Genomic DNA, 19,838 nt, shown 5'->3' on the forward strand with positions numbered 1-19,838 from the left:
ACCAGCTCAGTTAGAGGAGGATTCCTGACCTGTCTTCTGCTCCTCACTTAGCTTTGGTATTACTTGTGATTCTGCATTGTGTCTTTGCACTGATGGCTGTTCTTTCTTTACTCTTCTTACTAATTAGCTCTTGAAATTTTTACTTAATAATGGGGCTATCTACAGCTTTCCTCTTTTTGGTTTCTTGGTTGGTTGGTTGGTTGGTTGGTAGCTTGCTTGTTTGCTTTCTTTCTTTCTTTTTTTTTTTTTTTTTTTCCTTTTTCTCAATGTTCTGCCTAGCACTACTTCTTGGATCTTGGAGGCTTAAGTGGTCTAGTGGGCACTATCTGTAGATGATTATTTCTTTTGCTCATTAATGAAATATTCAGTAGCCAGTATGAAATGTTTTCCCAGAACTCTTGGCTTACCTTGTGTACTAGACAGTGAGTCTAGTCTTGGGAGCTTGACTATTTCTTATTTCTGTAAGCCTTGATTATATGTGCTTATGTGCCCAACCTAGGGGAAGGCACAGAACTGGGTTTTTTTTTTCTTTTCTTTTCTTTTTTTTTTTCTCCTCTGTGACCAAATTTTCAGTCTTGCTGAGACATACGAATTGGTGAAGGAAATGAACTCTGGTTATCTAATCTCATGAGTAAGACTTGTTTGGGTGACATGGGTTCTGCAGGTCACCAAGTCTCCCTGGGTCTTGCTGGTCTGGCTTCCTGATAGCACATTATATAAATGTGCTTTATATATATATAAATGTTGCATTTGCCCCATAGAATGTATGCTAATTCAGTGCCTTCCAGTGTTGCCACTGAGCAATGACATTTAATGATAAACCTGACGGGGCTCAGCCTTGCAAATTTGTGCTGGAAAAAAAAATGTCCTTGAGGGTTCTGTTTGTTATAACTCCATAAACAAAGAAGGCTTAGTGGGCCCATGTTATCTCCTTAATATCACCTGGAGGCATGCCCCTTTTCTAGAGTGTCACATTTCGTGGGTTTTGTCCTTCCTTCGGACTAAGTGGTATACCTCAGGGAGGGGGAAAGGATGCTAGGGCTTGTGATTTATTTTTTTCCCAATGGAGGCATGCTTAAAAAGAAAAGTAGCGGAAGAAGGACATCTTAGCCCTTTCCTTTTAGGCGACACAGACCAACTGAAACATCGTGCCACCACAGAACAACGTGAGTGAAAAGGCAGCCACCCCTAGTCCTGCAGATCTAGGTTTCAAGCCCATGTTTACAGCTTACCGGTGATTAAATTGGGCAGTTAATAACCCTGGACAGTGATTAAATCTCTGTGCCTCCATTTGGTCAGCTACAAATGAGGATGATGATACCCCATGTGATTATTAGGAAGATTAATGTAAAGGTACTGAATGGATTGTCAAGCATGTGGGAAATGCCCCCATGAACGTTAACTTTATGTGAACCTAGAGACCTGTATTCAGATCAAAGTTGCATCCATATAGGAGAGTCTCAAACAGTTACTACGAAAAAGAAGACAGGAGTTTTCAGCATTAGAAGCTCAGAATAAGCTATCTCGGTGTGATGCTGATAGTTAAAGATCCTTCAGAGATTACCCCAAGGATGCTGCCTTGGTCACAGAAGACCACCATTGGTCTCCTAGTCACCTGGTATTCTATGCTGTCCCAACTACTTTTGCTGTGTTAAGAATAGGTTTGAGGGCAGATGTTAAGAAGCAATGGTATTCATGTATGTTACATGAGTATAACTGAGTAAGGCACTCAGAGGGAGGCCAGAATAACTGGCTCAGAATTCTGAGGCTGAGTATTTGCAAGTCTGACCTATGAAGAAGAAAGCCTCTCTTCCCCCTGAGTATCAGACAGCTGAATGAGGCCTGGGGAGTGCGGAGTGTGCCAGGGAGGAAAATGCATTCTCTGGGGGTATAAGGAAGTACTTGGTCAAGGTTGGGGCTGCCTGGCCATTGAAATAGCACTTTGTCTAAGGTAATGAACCCCCGAGACATTGCTTGAAGGCTTACCTAGGTTTTTATAGAGAAGTACCTGAGACAGGCATGAGTTGAGTGCTCTCTGAACTGTCTTTCCAGTCTAAGACTCTCTGCTTGGATGACAGTGGTGAATACGACTGCATAAGTACTTGTTGCTTCTGAACTAGAGACAGATCTAATGGCCCTAGGAGCTTCTTGCACAAGGCTGCCTGCTATTATTGCATGTTCCAAAGTGGTCCCCTTAGGTGGAGTGGAAGGTTGAAGAAGACCATTAACTGGGGAGCTCAGGGGGAGGGGTGGTGTGGTGAGGAGCAGACATATGTAACTTCTTGCTCCTCTCTATAAACCTCAGTATTCCAGAAAATTAACAGGTTCAAACACTGTGGCCCACCCTTTTTGCTCACCAGCCCTTCTGTGCTCAGTGGGAGTTTTGTTCCCAGGCCTCTCTGTGTGTCTGCATGCATTCCCAAAGGCCCTGGTTCTCACCATAACCTTTCCAGTGGGCGCACTGAATACTTTTGATCCAAAAGAGAAGACGAAGTATCTTCATGATTGTAACCATTAAAATGTCTCTCTTTCTGGCTGCTACTGTGGTGGAATGTTTTCCCCAGCACAGGAGGAGGTTTCTCTTGGCATAGAGAGGAGAAACATTGTTGCAAATGTGACTTCTTTTGTGAACATTTAAGACATGGGTTGCCACTGGAACTTTCTTTTTCTGTTGGTAACTGATTTGGCTTACCCAATATCGTTTCCTAGGCAGAAGCTTATCTTGGAGTTGTTTTAAGCTCCACCTGGGATTTCTAAGCAATGGTTCTCTAGAGTTTCCCATTCGCCAGTTCTCAGGATGTCAAGAAACTTGACAGTCGATTCTTCTTGTCTTCCTTTGGAGAAAATTGTGCTTTGCTATATATATATATGTGTGTGTGTGTGTGTGTGTGTACACACATATATATGTGTGTGTGTGTATACATATACATATATATACACATACACACACAATACATGTATGTGTGTAGCTCACATATAGTGTGGTACCAGGGTTATTTAGTTTTATTTATGGCCTCTAAGCATTTTCACATAACCCTGCTTTTCCATGCTAGCTGACTTATTTAGGGAACTCCAGACTAATACACTGGGATAAAATATAGCAGCTCTCCCTGAACTAGGGAAACCTTGATGCTCCTCGCCACTCTGCTCCCATTGATAGAGCTCTTTGCTTTGGGGTGATGGGCAGGGAGGAGTATGTGCATGAGGATAAAAGGGAGGACAGATTGAAGATTATTTTATGTGGTAAAAGCATCCAGTGTACACCAAGCAACACATCTCTGACTGAACTTATCTTTCTGTCCCTCCAAAACACAAAAGCTCACTACACTTCCCACATTCTCCAGATGTATCTTGAATCTGCCTGCTTCCCCCCACCTGTATCACCGCGTCCTTGATCTAGACCAGCATCATGGCTCATGGAGGTGGCTACTGTGATTCTGTGGGCCACCTGTCTATCCTGTTTCCCACTCAGCATCCAAAATGATCCTCCAAACTCCTACTTGTGGGTTAAAAGGCCCTCCTCAAGTCTCTCTACCTCCGGTGTCACCCTCTTCCCTCTCTGTCTCCTGCACCCCTCCAGTCCTGAAAACCTTGGTCAGTCACACATTCATCCTGAGTCTGGTTCTCTTGGCCCATGCTTCCCATCAGCCCCACCAACACCTGCTAGCTCCTGCTGGCTTTTCAAGCTTGGGCCTGGCAGTCCCTTCTCCTGGAAAGCCCTCCTCACTGGTCCCTTGCTTGCCCTTCTTGATACAACCATTGCCTGCCCTCTGGGTGGGGAGCCCTAGGAGGGCTGGCTGTCTTATGCTTGTCAGGACCTAGCCTAGGGCCTGGCTCGTAAGGCTGATGATATTTAAGAGTCAAAAGGAACCTTTCTCATCCCCTCACCTATGGCTAAGTAATACCTGGAGGACAATGTTGACAGCCTTGAGTGGACTTGGGCATTCAGCTGACATAGCTGGTGTCTTTCACTTCCCCCTGCCCTCCATGGTATCTTATGGAATCAGCTCCTCCCCTGGCAGAACAAGAAAACCATAAAATTTCTCTGGCCCCTGTATGTCTCTGATGCACCTTGGAGTTGAAGTGCACTTTCCCGGAGTTAGGAAAGGCATCCTTTTTTTTTTTTTTTTTTTTAAATGGAACAGTGGTGTGTCACTTAAGGTAGCCAAGAAATCATTGTCTTTAACCTGTGTTCTGAGTCAGAAGCTTGACGTCATTCAGACATCCACGAACCTGTTTCTATTCTTTAGAAGTTATTTAGGATAAAATTGTGACTAAGTGGCCCCCTTTCCATTTTTTGTTCCTTGAGAAGAGGTTGAGTTTCCTACCTTCTTTTCCCTTCCAACAGAACACTTTATAATCATATACATTTTTTAAATGGTTGCTTTTGAGTAAAGTTTGTTAACTCACGGGCAAGAACAAAAGTAAATGTTTAAAAAACAAAACCAAAAACAAACCAGGAATGCCTGGGCGGCTCAGTGGTTGAGCATTTACCTGTGGCCCAAGTCGTGATCCTGAGGTCCTGGGATCAAGTCCCACATTGGGCTCCCTGCAAGGAGCCTACCTCTCCCTCTGCCTATGTCTCTGCCTCTTTTTCTGTGTCTCTTATGAATAAATAAATATTTTTTTTAAAAAATCCCTAGAAAGAACTTACTGAATATAAGGACACTGGGGAGAGAGAGAGTTAAAGGCTGATGTGTGACTTATTTCCCATCCAAGAATGAAGAGAACGCGCTTTTATATGCAGCGCCTCATTTTTATGTGACTGTGACCCCAAATCAGTCCTTTCAGTGGTAGATGTGGGACATGCCTTAGCTTTTCTGACAATTTAGATTGGCTATTGTTTTTATTCTTGGTCATCCTAAGAATTCCAATAAGTAGAAGGATCTTGTGAGCAAAATATATTTGCTTTTCCCCTCTATATCTGTTAGTTTGTAGCAGCTTCCATTTTCCTTTTATTTGGAAAAGTAGAAATGCTTTTAATCACATTAGGTGTGCTCCTTCATGGAAGCCAGGGAAGAGGTTCCCTTCCTTTCTCCCATAGCTCTGTAATTGGAAATTTGGTAACTGAACTAAATTTTAAGTTTTGGCATTTGTATGGAGCAGCCATCCATCTGCTGGCGAGATGCACTGACCAGGGCTTTTTGAGAAATCCCTTAATAGTCCTAAACACTAATAATATTTATATACATTGAGATGAGACAAAATTTACAGCAGGCTTCTGGGGCTGACTCCAGGACTCTAGTCCTGAACTTCCCACATGTTCTCCTGCCTCCCAGAATCCTCTGATTCTGTGGCAGCCGGGGGAACACCAGCTTCTGTCCCTGGAGCAGCCTCTTTCCATTTTTTGTCCAGCAAACAAGTCACCTCTCTCCTTTTTCCTCCTTCCCCATCACATTCCATTTTTATTCCCCTCGCGTATTCAGTATGGGTTGTGTAGTGTGGATGATGTATATAAAGGAACCCCTTGATTTGTGATCCCTTTAAGAGGAATTGTTCTGCTTATAAATAACATGATTTTACCTAATTTAAGCTTTGCTGAAATTCCTTCTGAAGGCAGCTCTCATTGCTAAAACAGAACCCTAATTCCCCAACCTGTGTGCTACTTGTGGCAAGAACTGACCATGGAGTTTCATGTAACATGTGCCTTTGAAGGGTCTCAGAGGACCACTGCCCAGAGATGCCATTTCCATTGGAATGGGGAATGGAATGCAAAATATATCTGCAGATACTTTGTCAGGGTTTTGGATTTATTTTTTCCCCTTTCTTTCTCCTGCTGGAAATGCCCAACATTTGCATCTGGGGTAAGCCAATTCTCAGCATGTGCACAGGGATATTTTTTTCTATTCTTTTCAATGCTCTTGAATTTTTCATACTATTTAGTATTAATGTCTGTTACTTAAGATTTTACATTGCATGTCATTTAAATTATAAGTAAGGGGAAGGGGGCTTTGCAAGCAGCTATTGGTCCCACTTAGGCTCTGTTGATGAGTGTAAGATCCTTTTTTTTTAAGATTTTATTTATTTATTCATGAGAAACAGAGAGGAGAGAGAGAGAGAGAGAGAGAGAGGCAGAGACACAGGCAGAGGGAGAAGCAGTCTCCATGCAGGGAGCCCAATGTGGGACTCGATCCCGAGACTCCAGGATCACACCTTGGGCCAAAGGCAGCACTAAACCGCTGAGCCACCCAGGCTGCCTGATGAGTGTAAGATCCTTAATCAATTTTCCCTTCCTCCAGTCACCAAGCATGGTGGTGGCTGATGCCTGAGAGCACCTGCCGGGGACTTCAGTGCTTCTAGTGGGGTGTCTGCTCCACACAGCTGGTTGGTGCTGACCCTAGAGACTGAACACAGGGTTCTTCAGCCAGTTTCATTTTAGCCACATGAACCCATGGGTCTGTTATATCATAAACCTCATAGGGGCAGCAGGACAAGCCTATATCTCTCCTCTCCCCTCACCTGATCCCTCTCTGTCAGTTCTGCCCCCTCTGGTCATTGTAACCTCTGTGTTGCTGCCCAAGAACCTTCCCAATATGAAAATCTGACCGTGTTCTGCTTAGGATCTTCAGTGATGCCTGTCAGCCACCAGTCAGCATCTAGCCCCCTGCTATCTTCACGGGTACCTGGTCCTCCCACCACAGTCACTGGATTGCCTTTACACACATTCCCATGTGATCTCATCTGTGCTCTTCTTTGTTCTTATCCTCCTTGTCTTTCACCTTTCAGCTCTAGCCTCAGCACCTCTTCAAAACTGTTCCTGGTGCCCAGAGCATGCCACGAACCTCCACTCACCCCTGTACTTAGCTGGCATATTGCCCATTCCTTGAGGGCAGGGTCTGGCACACAGGTGCAGCATGTTGCTAAGTGGATCAACAACTAAGGATAAATGGACTTATGTTCCTCTTATTACTTTAAAACCCCGTACTAAAAGAGAGACAGCTTGTCTCTTTAGATCTTGAGCCTTGGAGTTACCTCCATAATGGATATATTTAAAATTAAATAGTTGTTGAATCTATTTGATAATATTAAATGTCTTCAGGTATGAGATCTGATAGTAGTGTGTGTGTGTGGGTGTGTATGTGTGTGTGCGCGTGCGCGTGCGCGCATTTACTACAGATAATACTAGGCTTGTAAATTCAAATTAATGTTACACTCTTCAAGATTATCACCTTGGTGGACAATAGATGTATCGCCACATTTTTGTAACTATCTATAACACACACTTTTTTTGCTGTGCTCAGAGATACTTTCTCCTTGTTATGTATTGGGTAGCTTAGTTTTTGGAAATAGCCAGAAGTCACTGAGGCAATTCTGGTAAACAAAAGCAATATAAACCAACAGGAATGGTTTTCTTCTTTGCTTATAAGTAGCCCTGAAGGTGTGTCTCAGGATTTTTTCAGTTGAATCTAATGAATAGCAGGCACATAAATAAGATAAAACTTTTTTATTTCTCTCTCATATAGAAAAGTCTAGAGGTAGGAGTTCAGGGTTAGCATTTTGGGGGACCAAGATCCTTTTGTCTTGTTCCACCTTATTTTCTTTTTAAGAACTTATTTACTCATGTGAGAGACACAGAGAGGGAGCACAGAGAGAGAGAGGCAGAGACACAGGCAGCGGGAGAAGCAGGCTCCCTGTGGGGAGCCTGATATGGTACTCGATTCTGGGACTCGATCCTGGGACACTGGGATCAGGCCCCAGGCTGAAGGCAGATGCTCAACCACTGAGCCACCCAGGCATCCCTCTTGTTCCACCTTCTTAATGGGCTATCTCATGTCCAAGATGGCTAGTTGAGCTTGATGCATTGCTTCTGCATTCTAGCTGGCAAGAAGGAAGGGCATGCTCACTCTGTTTGAAGGAACTTCCCGGTAAGTACCAGCCAAAAAAGTTTTATTATATCTCACTGGTTAGGACAGACGTCACTTCTAGCTATGAGAGAGACTAGGAGATATAATAACTACCTAAGTGGCAAAATGCCCAATTAAAAATCAAGGTCCTATTACCAAAATAGATAAAAAGAATAAATAATGGAAGCCAACCTGTGGTCTCTGCCAAAGGATAATTTCAAAGGAGAAACTTGCAAAATTATTTTAAGAAGCTTGAGAGTATCATGAGAATTTATCCGTTTTCTTCAGAGGTGACTATTCATTTGAATGTCCAAGTTCTGATGTTCATTTTTAAATTCATCTATTTGCAGTAAAATAGGAGCTCTTGGATGCAGTTAGTGGGGTGTAAATTGGTAGAAACTTTGCAAAGGACAGTTTGACCTGGCTAGGTCAATTCTGGAAATTTATCCTAAGTAAATGATTAAAGATTCTCATGAAGACTGCAGTGTTCATTATATTAATAAAATGTTGGGAATAAATGAAATGTTTCATAGTAGGAGACACTTTATAACTTATACTATACTGTGAGATGCAATGCAGCTGTTAAGTGATTATGGAATTCACACTATATTTTGCCCAAAAAAAAGGTTTCAGGATGATTTGTTCCTTTTTTGTAGATATTTATATGTACACGCACATGTATAAGAAGGGACCTGGGGGAATCCACATGAATATATTGATAAAGTGGGCGTTGGGGGCAGATGGACTAGATGTGCTGTTTATTTTCATATCTTATTTGTGATCTCTGATTTTTTTGAGCACGTATTTTGTTTATAAGGAAAAACAATGATAGAATCTTCACTAAATAATGCATTTCAGAGTAAATAATATATATATTTAAATAATTTTGTGTTGTTTCCCAGCTCAAGAAAAGGTAGGAAACATATAATGCAAACCAGATTTCATATTTTGTTGATTTATACTTTATTTGCTAGTGAGGCTAACAGCCCCATAGAGTGTGATCATTACGTCGTCGTTATGGAAATAAAATGCCAGCTCATCTACTTGGGACATGAATCGTGGATCTCTGACACTGTTTTCACTTAAGTTTAGCAGAGTGGCTCAGAAAAGATGGTTTGTAATATACTGTGAGTCCTCTGGGCTGGGAGACACTGCCTAACCTCCTTTTTTTAAAATTTGAGAATAACAATCAGACACAGGGACTTCTTGAATATATAATAGGTTAGAATATGTGAATAGGTTAAAACCATCATTTTTTGGAGTAAGACCATTGATACACAAGCAGACACAAACTTTTCTAAAGCCATTTTGTAAACCCAAATAGTATCAACTTTACTGTATTTCTAGTTTAATCATTTTAAAAACAAATCATTTTTAAGTTATTTTTAAATATTTTTACTAATATATGTAATAAAATAATTTTTAAAAGAATCATTTGTGCACACCAAGGCTTTTCAAGGTATTTCAAGGAACACATTCAAAATGCAGAATGGGGATGCCTGGGTGGCTTAGCGGTGGAGAGTCTGCCTTCCACTCAGGTCATGATACCAAGTCTGGGATCAAGTCCCACATCAGGCTCCCTGCTTCTCCCTCTATGTCTCTCAAGAAGGAAGGGAGGGGGCAGCCCCAGTGGCGCAGCGGTTTAGCGCTGCCTGCAGCCCGGGTTGTGATCCTGAAGCCCCGGGATCGAGTCCCGCGTCGGGCTTCCTGCATGGAGCCTGCTTCTCCCTCTGCCTGTGTCTCTGCCTCTCTCTTGCTTTCTCTGAATGAATAAATAAATAAATCTTAAAAAAAAAAAAAAAAGGAGGGAGGGAGGGAGGGAGGAAGGAAGGAAGTCTTTTTAAAAATGCAGAATGAAAAAAATGCAGAATGAACAGTGCATGATGCTCTTAAAAGGAATAATATGCTGTATTGTTCCCACAGGGCTACTACATTATCACTTGGCCTCAGGCAAACCTCTAATGTGGATATCACTACCCCCAATTTATAGATGTGAAAAGTGAGGATCAAGGTCAGAGAAGTTAATGACTCACCAGGAGCAAACAGGGAGTAAATAGGAGAGGCTAGACTTTAAACCTTGGACTCGAAATGCAGAGTATTTTCTCCCTGCCTTAATGAAACTGTGGATATGCTCTGTAATATACTGTCAGTGCGAGTTTACCACGGGCTGGGGAGCCGGGAGATGCTCCATGTGTGGATTTCGTGGGTAGGTGGGTGGGTGCATAGGCGATTGTCTGTCACCAGGGCGACCTGGTTGGGCCAGTGCCCCAAGGTCAAAGCAGGTCCAGCCCAGAGAAGGCCGTCCAACCCCTGCCAGGCTCACCTGTTTGTCCCCTCTGCCCCCACAGTGTGCCCGAGCGCTTGCGGGAAGCGGGCGTGCACGGAGAACAACGAGTGTTGTCACCCCGAGTGTCTGGGCAGCTGCAGCGCACCGGACAACGATACGGCCTGTGTGGCCTGCAGGCATTACTACTACGCAGGCGTCTGCGTGCCCACCTGCCCGCCCAACACCTACCGCTTCGAGGGCTGGCGCTGCGTGGACCGCGACTTCTGCGCCAACATCCCCAGCGCCGAGAGCAGCGACTCCGAGGGGTTCGTGATCCATGACGGCGAGTGCATGCAGGAGTGTCCCTCTGGGTTCATCCGCAATGGCAGTCAGAGGTCAGTCACGCAGTGCACCCCCCCTCCACCCGCTGCCCCCCTGGGGAACAGGGAGGTTAAGGACAATGGGTCCACTCCAGAGGGCTGGCATAACTGACATTTTATATGAGATTCCAGGAGCAATTGCTTCCCCCACCCCATCAGCTTGTTTTATATTGCCTTTTGGAAGTATACTGCCTGGCCATTGGAAATTAAGTACCTGATTTGCTGGCACTTGGTACCTGGAGGTCACACATCTCCCCTCCCTGCACTGGCCAGGCTGCCTGCCAATCAGGGGGTGCTGGGTGTGAGGGAGAGCTGGGAGGACTCATAGATTTAGTGCTACTCTGCACCAGCCTTGTGAAGTCTTTGGGAGTGCAAGAAGGAAGGACAAGCCAAGCCCCAAACAGCGTCCTTGAGGCAGCCAGAGTCCTAAAAGTCTGTTAGCACAAACTCCATCCTGTGCCCACACTCACAGCCATGAAGAGTAGCCAGGAGCTCAAAGTAACCGTACTGTCCATCAGTACCTGTTGGTCTCTCTCACTTCCTCCACCATCACCTTTGCTTGATTTTCTCTGTCTCTCTCATTTTCTTTCCTGAACGCTGAGACTTACTTGGGAAGCAAAGACATTCTTTACAGCACACAGCATCCCTCTTGTGTATGCCAGCTGGACTTCTGTAAATTTGTTGGTTTATGTTTTTGAAAAAGCAATAGTGGCATTGTTATAAAATATAGAACTGTAGCCCTGGACACAAAGGAAGACCAGAGGTTTGGGGTCCTCGAGCTCTTTCCTCCTCTATGTAGAGCAGAGAACTTTTAGGAAAGAATAGTTCAGTTGCAATGGGCCAAATGCTTCCTTCATCTTCAAACCAAAGAGAAAAACTCACAATCCTTCTCAATATTAGACACAGAACAACTTTCCACCTGTTATAATGTCTTTACTATTGTAATAACAAAAATTATTCTGAATACTTTTTAAAAAGATAAGTGTGCCAAGGAGTCCCAGTGAACTGTAAAGTATGCATATTCCACCCAGAATAAATCTGCCACATTTTACTCACATTTATTGGCAACCTTAGAATTTAGGAGGGCTTTCCCAGTACCCTGGGCCATGCCACAGTTCCTCCTGTGGGTGGGAGCAGAGATGGGGCAGCTGGTGCATGAACTGGGGGTATACCATCTTTGTCCTGGGGATACATTGTCCTGTAATGTAGTGGGGCCAGAAGGAGGGGAGTGCTGTGCATTTCAGCAATGTTGTTTCTCCCACTGTGGTGCATTTTCAAAGAATCGAGCTGTTATTTTCCCTACTGGTTCTTAGAGTCTGTTCAAAGCTATAGATAATACCTCTTCTATTTTAAAATAAAATACCAACAAGAAAGAATAAATTCCACTCTCAGCCTATTTGACACAGAGTTTAAAATATTTATTAATGCTGTTTATACCCTCTCTGTACCAGAATGGATTCAAGGAAGGTTAATCTATAAACATGTAATCAAAGCACTTCCTTAGAAAAACATTTTTAAAGTACTAGAAGATTCCAAGACATTTTAGCAAAGGTGTTGGGTTCAGAAATTGCTATTTGAATAAAATGTCAGGGAAAACTAAACATAAACTTAACATATGACCTAAAAATTACACTCATAGACACTCAGCCCAGAGAAGTGAAAATATATGTCCATGTAATGTGTACACAGTTGTTTCTAGCAGCTTCGTTGGTGATAGCCAAGGACTTGAAAACAAGTCAGATGTTCTGCAGTAGGTAAATGGTTAAGCAGTCTGTGGTACATCCATGCCATGGACTATTGCTCAGCAATAAAAAGGAGCAAACTGTTGAAATACACAACTTGCAGAGGCCTCAAGGACATTCTGCTGCTGTGTGGGGGGAAAAAAAAAGCTGATCTCAAAAGGTCACATATATAGAATGCCATTTATATAACAGTCTCAAGATGACAAAAATGCAGTAGTAGAGAACAGATTAGTGGTTGCCAGGAAGGAGTTAGCAATAGGAGAATAGGGGGTGGCTCTGTGGGAAATCTTCCTGAAGTACTTCTATATCTTGACCACATGAAGAGGATACAAGAGATGAGGTGATGTGGAGTTACACGTACATTGCACCAGTGTTAATTTCCTGGTTTTGATATTGCATTATATTTCCACAAGATGAAACCATGAGGGGAAACTAGGTAAAGGGTACAAGGGATCTTTCTGTATTCTTGTAACTTTCTGTGAATGTATATCTCAGGATAAAAATTTTTTAAAGGGAGGATGGGGGCATTGGATGGTGTATAGGTGAGTTAGAAGAAATAAAAAACCAAAAACATAAAAAGTGCTGAAGGAAAGCTATTATCCACAGTAGAAATAAGACGGTTGTGTTTGATGTTACAGGAAAGAGAAATATTTCTGTGGTTGGCCCACGTCCTTGGGAAACCTTGCCTGGCATTCTCCCAACACAAAATAGGAAAATCACAGGGAAATTTTGTTTACCTATAAGTCTGTAAACAAAACAAACCCCTGCATCTTTGCCTTAGATATCCAGTAAGGTTTCATTTTAAAAAAAGACTTTCACATCAAAGACTTTCACATAAGCTATCACTTACACTGTTTGCTTGAATGTTTTTTACTTACCCTTGTGAAGTTTAAAAGATCAGTCAAGAACAATAATGTAAACAGACCTGGCTGTCCAGTTCACCATACTATTTATTACACACAAATGCCATAAGATTGTATCATTTGTTAGGAAATCAACACACCTTTGATCCTGGGTCTTGTGGTTCAGCGGCCAGATTAGTGTTTTGTCTGCTATTTCTTAAATGATGGTAGGGAAGCTGGAGAAATGCCAAGCTCACTCTCTAATCCCTGACTCCTGGAGGTCTGCATCATGTTTGGGAAAGTGTTTGGACCCTTTTGGCTCATGACCAAGTAATGGAAGTTCCTTGCTTTCAGTGCAAATGCATGAAAATAACACTCCAATCAATATGCAAGTTTCTGCAAAACACTGTTGAGAAATAATCTCTGCTGTACTTTAGCAGGACAATAATGGGTCTGTGTTATTCCACCTGTATTTTGAACCTCCTCCCTGGGTTCTGCTGGGATGTTGGCCACAAGAGCCAGACTCCTGTCCAGTGGCAAAGACACCAACGACCCTTTGCTGTTCCTGTCCAGTCTCCCAGCTGCTCCTCCAGGGTGTCACGGGCAAAGCCACAGCATTAGAGAGTAGCCCTGTTTGCCTGAGGAGCCACCACTGTGTCCTTTCTTCAAGGCTGTTTCTCCCACATGGAACCAGCTGGCTTACCAGCCGACAGCCTATGATACACCACATGCCCTAAGGATGCATCACAGATTTTGTCTGGAAACAGAAATATGCTCTTCCTTTGTAAGCACTTTCTTCCTTTGGTTACAGTTTGAATGGCTTGTCCTGGGGTAGCTTCAGAATGAGATACAGTTTGCCCACTTGAGTGCTTCAAAACAGTTGCTTTTGGTAATGTGTGCTATAAAAACAACTTAGAATAAAAACATTATCTCCATGATTTTTTTAATGCAAGGAGCATAGCACAGTCCTCTGTTTTTTGGTTGATTCTTTATCTTCAACAGCATGTACTGCATCCCTTGTGAAGGTCCTTGTCCCAAGGTCTGTGAGGAAGAAAAGAAAACAAAGACCATTGATTCTGTTACCTCTGCTCAAATGCTCCAAGGATGTACCATCTTCAAGGGCAATTTGCTCATTAATATCCGCCGAGGCAGTAAGTATTCCATCCCCCTGGAAGAGATGGCTGGATCTCTTGGTTTTCTTTTGTTGATGCTTTTACCTCCCACCCACGACTCACAACTGAAGTGCAGGCCTAGAAAAACAACATGGTGTGTGAGCCTCATGCTCAACACCTCTTTTTTGAGTTTCCCTCCAAGATGAAAACAACAACAACAGATTGAAAGAGAGTCTATTTTGTAGTCATTGGCTCAGCATTTATTCACGCCAAGGGTCATCATTCATCTTTCTGCTAGTCCAATCTTATGCAGGAGATGCACGTCCTAACACATAGGAGCCCCAAAAGAAGCTGGTGGATCAAAGGTGTGACTCAGCAGCCTCTAGCTGGGGCCAGTGCCATGTGGCTTCAGGTCTAAAGAGTTTTGATTACTTGGAGGTATTGAGACTGAGCAAAGGAAAGAGTTTAATGATACTGCTTTAAAATTTTGTGAAGTCCAAAGTATGGTTAATCTCTACATTTACTTTGGAGACTACCCTCAAAAAATACTAGCATGTGTCATCACATATTTAAAGCTTCAATCCTTTTTGATCTTAAACTAACGATGGCTTCTAGCCTTAAATTCTCCACCCCTGGGACTACTCAGTCAAGGTACCAATGATAGTTTCATAACCTAGAATAAAAGTAGTAAGGAGACCTAGAGGTTGAAAGGATTTTTTTTCCCTAAATCCTTTTGCAGAGAAATTTTTAATTTGAGGGGGAAAAATGAGTGATTTATTTATTCTCTGAATTTACTTTTCCTTAATACTGTTTGTTTGGTGAGTAAGCTATGCTCTTATGGTTTACAGATGGCAAAAACACATTTGTGTTCAGTCCTTTTGGATTTTTTGATACTCTTCATTTTTCTTAACTCCCTTCACCCCTCCACCACAGAGATAACTTTGCTTCCATGTGGCTAGAATTTTCTTACCCTTATGATGCTTCTAAAATTTTATTCCTGGGCACCTGGGTGGCTCAGTTGGTTAAGCATTTGACTCTCGACCTCAGCTCAGGTCTTAATTTCAGGGTCATGAGTTTAAGCCCCATATTGGGCTCCATGCTGAGCTTGGAGCCAACTTAAAATGAATAAATAATGAAGTTTTGGCCCTTTTGCTCTTACTAGATTTCTTAATTTTTAAAAAGATGCCTGCATCCCTAAAACCCTTTGAGTACCTATACCTCATACCTACCCCTTCTTTTTTTCTAAGTATTCATAGCCTGAAGATAAACATTTAATCCACGAATTAAATCCACGAAGAAGTATAATTTGGGAAGGAATCAGTACATATTCATGTTGGTGACGAAATCTGTCTTCCTGTTTATGTCCAATGGGAGAAATCAGCTGGATGTAGAGTGATAAAGACATCTCATTGAAAAGGACATCCCTAGCCTTAACTACGGCATACGTCCTGCCCCACATTTAAAATTCAGGATCTTTTCCTTGAAATATCAACCATGGGCAACTTCTAGTGTTTATAACTTGAGTTTCTTCTAGAAAACCATTAAACTATACATTAAAAGTAGTACCCTGCCCTCCAAGACAGCACCCTTCTTCTTTTATTTTTATCAATTCAGAGCAAAATAGAACCTCTCATTAAGCATTCAACAAGTCATATACAATAAAATCCCATTAGTTGAACCATACTAAATTCATTATGGTATTTATTATAATTTTGGCATAAGTTGAACTGAAGTTTATATTCTTTATTTACTACAAGGAAAAGACAGGCTAAACAGGATTATGAGAAATACAGTGCGTATATGTTATGCTGGTTTGTTTTTTTTTTTTTTAAGATTTTGTTTACTTGAAGAGAGCACAAAACGGGGGGAGGGGCAGAGGGAGAAGAGACTTCCCGCTGAGCAGAGAGCCCCACATGGGGCTCCATCCCAGGACCCTCTCAGATCATGACCTGAGCCGAAGGCAAATGCTTAACCAGCTAAGCTACCCACCTGCTTTTTTTTAAAAGATTTTATTTATTTATTAATAGACACAGAGAGAGAGGGGCAGAGACACAGACAGAGGGAGAAGCAGGCTCTCTGCAGGGAGCCCGATGTGGGACTCGATTGCGGGTCTCCAGGATCACACCCCAGGCTGCAGGTGGCGCCAAACCGCTGCGCCACTGGGGCTGCCCCTGTTTTTGTTTTTGTTTTTTAAGATTTTATGTTATTAAAAAAAGAAGATTTTATGTTATTTTCACATATGTAGTATTATCAACTATTTTCCAACTGTCCTCTTGTTAGGAAAATCATACATGTGCATCATAGAAAACTTAGAAGCACAGAAATGAATTTTGAAAAATCGCCGGTAGAGGGCAGCCCGGGTGGCTCAGAGGTTTGGTGCCACCTTTCAGCCCAGGGCCTGATCCTGGAGATTCCAGATCGAGTCCCATGTCGGGCTCCCCGCATGGAGCCTGCTTCTCCCTCTGCCTGTGTCTCTGCTTCTCTCTCTCTCTCTCTCTCTCTCTGTGTCTCTAATGAATAAATAACATCTCTAAAAAGAAAAAAAAAAGAAAAATCGCTGGCAGATAACCTAGTGTGTTAACATTTTGTTGTGTTTTCTTCCAGTATTAGTGAGACAGACTCTTTAAATATAGATCTCTGTATCTTAGGAACTAGAAATGCAGCAAAGGCGGTTCCTAATGAGATCGAGAAAATGTTGTTCATTTAGTCATGCCCTTGTATTGGGGAGGCAGTGCTGTCTGTTGACAGAGCGTATTAAAAGACTTTCCCTAGATTTGTCAGCCTTAGCTAATTGGCAGCCTGGTATTTATGATTTTGCCTTCGGTTAATCAGCCTGGGAGCTACAGTACCCAGCCTTCTGGAAAGTCTCCTTCCCCTGCCTCTGAGGGGCCCTGTCCCAAGAGAGGTTGTTGAAAGTCAAGCCCAGGGAAGAATGTTTTTGACAGAGATGGCAGGTCCTGTGCCAAGCAGCCTGAGCCTCAGTGGAACCATGTCCTGCCACGGAATCGATCTCTAGACATGTTTGTGAGAAACCAAGTGTGTCAACCTTATGCTACACGAATGCTCACTAACATGGCCCCCTCTTTGTACAGATAACATTGCCTCAGAGCTGGAGAACTTCATGGGGCTCATCGAGGTGGTGACAGGCTACGTGAAGATCCGCCATTCCCATGCCTTGGTCTCCCTGTCCTTCCTAAAAAACCTTCGCCAGATCTTAGGAGAGGAACAGCTGGAGGGGTGAGTGCTCCAGATTTCCTGAGCTGACATTCTCCTATTACAAAACAAGTTGCATGCTTTTAAAACTCTGCATTACTAAGGTTAGAGCTCTCTCTTGTTACCAAGAAGAAAGGAAGAAGTTAAGATAAGGCTGGTGCTACCTGTGTGATGGCCCACCTCCTTGGGCAGAGAGTCCCGTGCAGCTGTGATTCTCTATTGTTGGGATATTGCTGTTTTGGAAAATGGTGTTGTGACCCATCAGCCAAGGGCTGCGTGTCTGACTGTGACCATGGAAACAGCAGACAGGGGTGCTAGTGGGGGTTCTCTGTGCCAAGAGCAATAGGAATGGGTCTCAGGTGCTTATGACATGACTTTTATCCTCAGGATGCTATATACTATGTAAAACTATTTCATCTTTTAAAAAAAAACACAGGGACTCCTGGGGGCTCAGTTGTTTGAATGTCCGACTCTTGATTTTGACTCAGGTCATGATCTTAGGATCTTGAGCTCCACGCTCAAAGCAGAGTCTGCTTGTCCCTCTCCCTCTGCTCCCCCCACCATTCTCTTTCTCTCAAATAAGTAAATAAATAAAATCTTAAAAAAAAAAGAAAATACAGTTGGCCCTTGAACAACATCATTTGAATTATGTTGGTCCACTTCAACACTTATTTTGTTTTGTTTGGATAAATACAGTGTAAGACTGTAAATGTATTTTCCTTATAATTTTTCTAAATAATATTTTCTCCATCTGACTTCATTGTAAGAATGCAGTATATTATGCACATAACATACAAAGTATGTTAGTCAACTGTTTATGTTATCATAAGACTTCTGGTCAACAGTAGACTATTAGTAGTTAGGTTTGGAGGATGTCAAAAATTACATGTGAATTTGTGACATGTGGATAGTTTATTTTGTTATAAGGAACTCTTTTTTTTTTTTAAGATTTTATTTATTCATGATAGACATAGAGAGAGGCAGAGACACAGGCAGAGGGAAAGGCAGGCTCCACACTGGGAGCCCAACGTGGGACTTGATCCCAGGACTCCAGGATCGTGCCCTGGGCCAAAGGCAGGCTGAGCCACCCAGGAATCCCCGTTATAAGGAAATCTTAATTGACAAAATTGTTTTATTGATTAGCCTATAGGATTTACACCACTGGCAGAATTTTTGCTTTCTGCTAAGATATGCTATGTGATAGGGATTTTAAACTAGCCAGAGACTTTTCACCACAAGATAAATAAGAGCTGGTGCTTATTGCTATGGTTTCTTTCCAGCAGTTGGCCTTTGTGTACCTCTGCATATATACCTTTCTCTTCATACTTCCTTTAAATACTGCTCTTGCCGGTTTTTAAGCTTTGAAATAAAAAGAGATATCCATTAATGAGCAAATTCCTTCCAAAGAGAATTTGGGGAAATAATTTAGGAAAGAAAGAGGTGAGAAGGTCATGGGAAAGGTTGTCCTTGCTGATTTCTCTACCCCGACTGGATAAAGTTACCCCATAAGGGTTTCTTTACAGCCTCCCTGCTTTTCTCAGACTAACTCATGGTCAGTCTTAAATTCTTAAAATTCCATCATCTGATACAGCTAAAGAGAGAGGGCAGCTCTTCATTCCAACCTTGAAAAGCACACTGTGCTCCCCACCGGGAACACTGATTCTCTAGAAGAAAAAACTTCTTTCTCCTTGCAAATCCAAGGAGGCCTCCACTGTGCCCAGCCCCAGAGTGTCCCAAGTCACTTGCATGGCAAGCTGGGGCTCTGCCATTTTGAGGTGATGGTTTTCATTCATTGTATTAAATTTTATTTTATTTTTAAAGATTTTATTTATTTAGTCATGTGACACAGAGAGAGGCAGAGACATAGGCAGAGGGAGAAACAGGCTGCCTGCGGGGAGCCTGATATGGAACTTGATCCTAGGACCCCGGGATCACAACCTGAGCCAAAGGCAGATAGATACTCAACCACTGAACCAGCCAGGTGCCCCTGTTGTATTAAATTTTAAAGTGAGGGATCCCTGGGTGGCGCAGCGGTTTGGCGCCTGCCTTTGGCCCAGGGCATGATCCTGGAGACCCGGGATCGAATCCCACGTCGGGCTCCCGGTGCATGGAACCTGCTTCTCCCTCTGCCTGTGTCTCTGGCTCTGTCTCTGCCTGTGTCTCTGGCTCTGTCTCTCCTTCTATCTCTCAAGAATAAATAAATTAAAAAAAATAAAATAAAATAAAATTTAAAGTGATTTTTAGCAATTTTTTTTTTCTCTCCAGGTAGGCTTGTGTTTCTGGAGTCCCTCATGTTCATAAGCACTTTTTTTTTTTTTTTTGGCAGATCAGTATCTGCAACTTTTTCTGCTGCTTAACAATACACATTTTCTTTTTCCAGGCTGAACAAGTGATAGACTTAGAAGGGAAAACTGGAAGGAGAATTTGATTTTTCTGATT

The 19,838-nt window shown here is 42.6% G+C and overlaps 1 protein-coding gene across 1 annotated transcript in view; it reads left to right on the forward strand.

Annotated features, from left to right (window-relative positions):
- Positions 1-19,838, forward strand: part of IGF1R (insulin like growth factor 1 receptor) — a 296,482-nt gene that overhangs the window by 220,951 nt on the left and 55,693 nt on the right. Inside the window, exons 3-5 of the mRNA XM_026001628.2 lie at positions 10,193-10,505; positions 14,077-14,225; positions 17,279-17,423. Coding sequence (XP_025857413.1) covers positions 10,193-10,505; positions 14,077-14,225; positions 17,279-17,423 — 607 coding nt within the window. The remainder of the gene's footprint in view (positions 1-10,192; positions 10,506-14,076; positions 14,226-17,278; positions 17,424-19,838) is intronic.

This window comes from Vulpes vulpes, chromosome 14, assembly GCF_048418805.1.
Source record: "Vulpes vulpes isolate BD-2025 chromosome 14, VulVul3, whole genome shotgun sequence".
Taxonomy (NCBI): Eukaryota; Metazoa; Chordata; class Mammalia; order Carnivora; family Canidae; genus Vulpes; species Vulpes vulpes.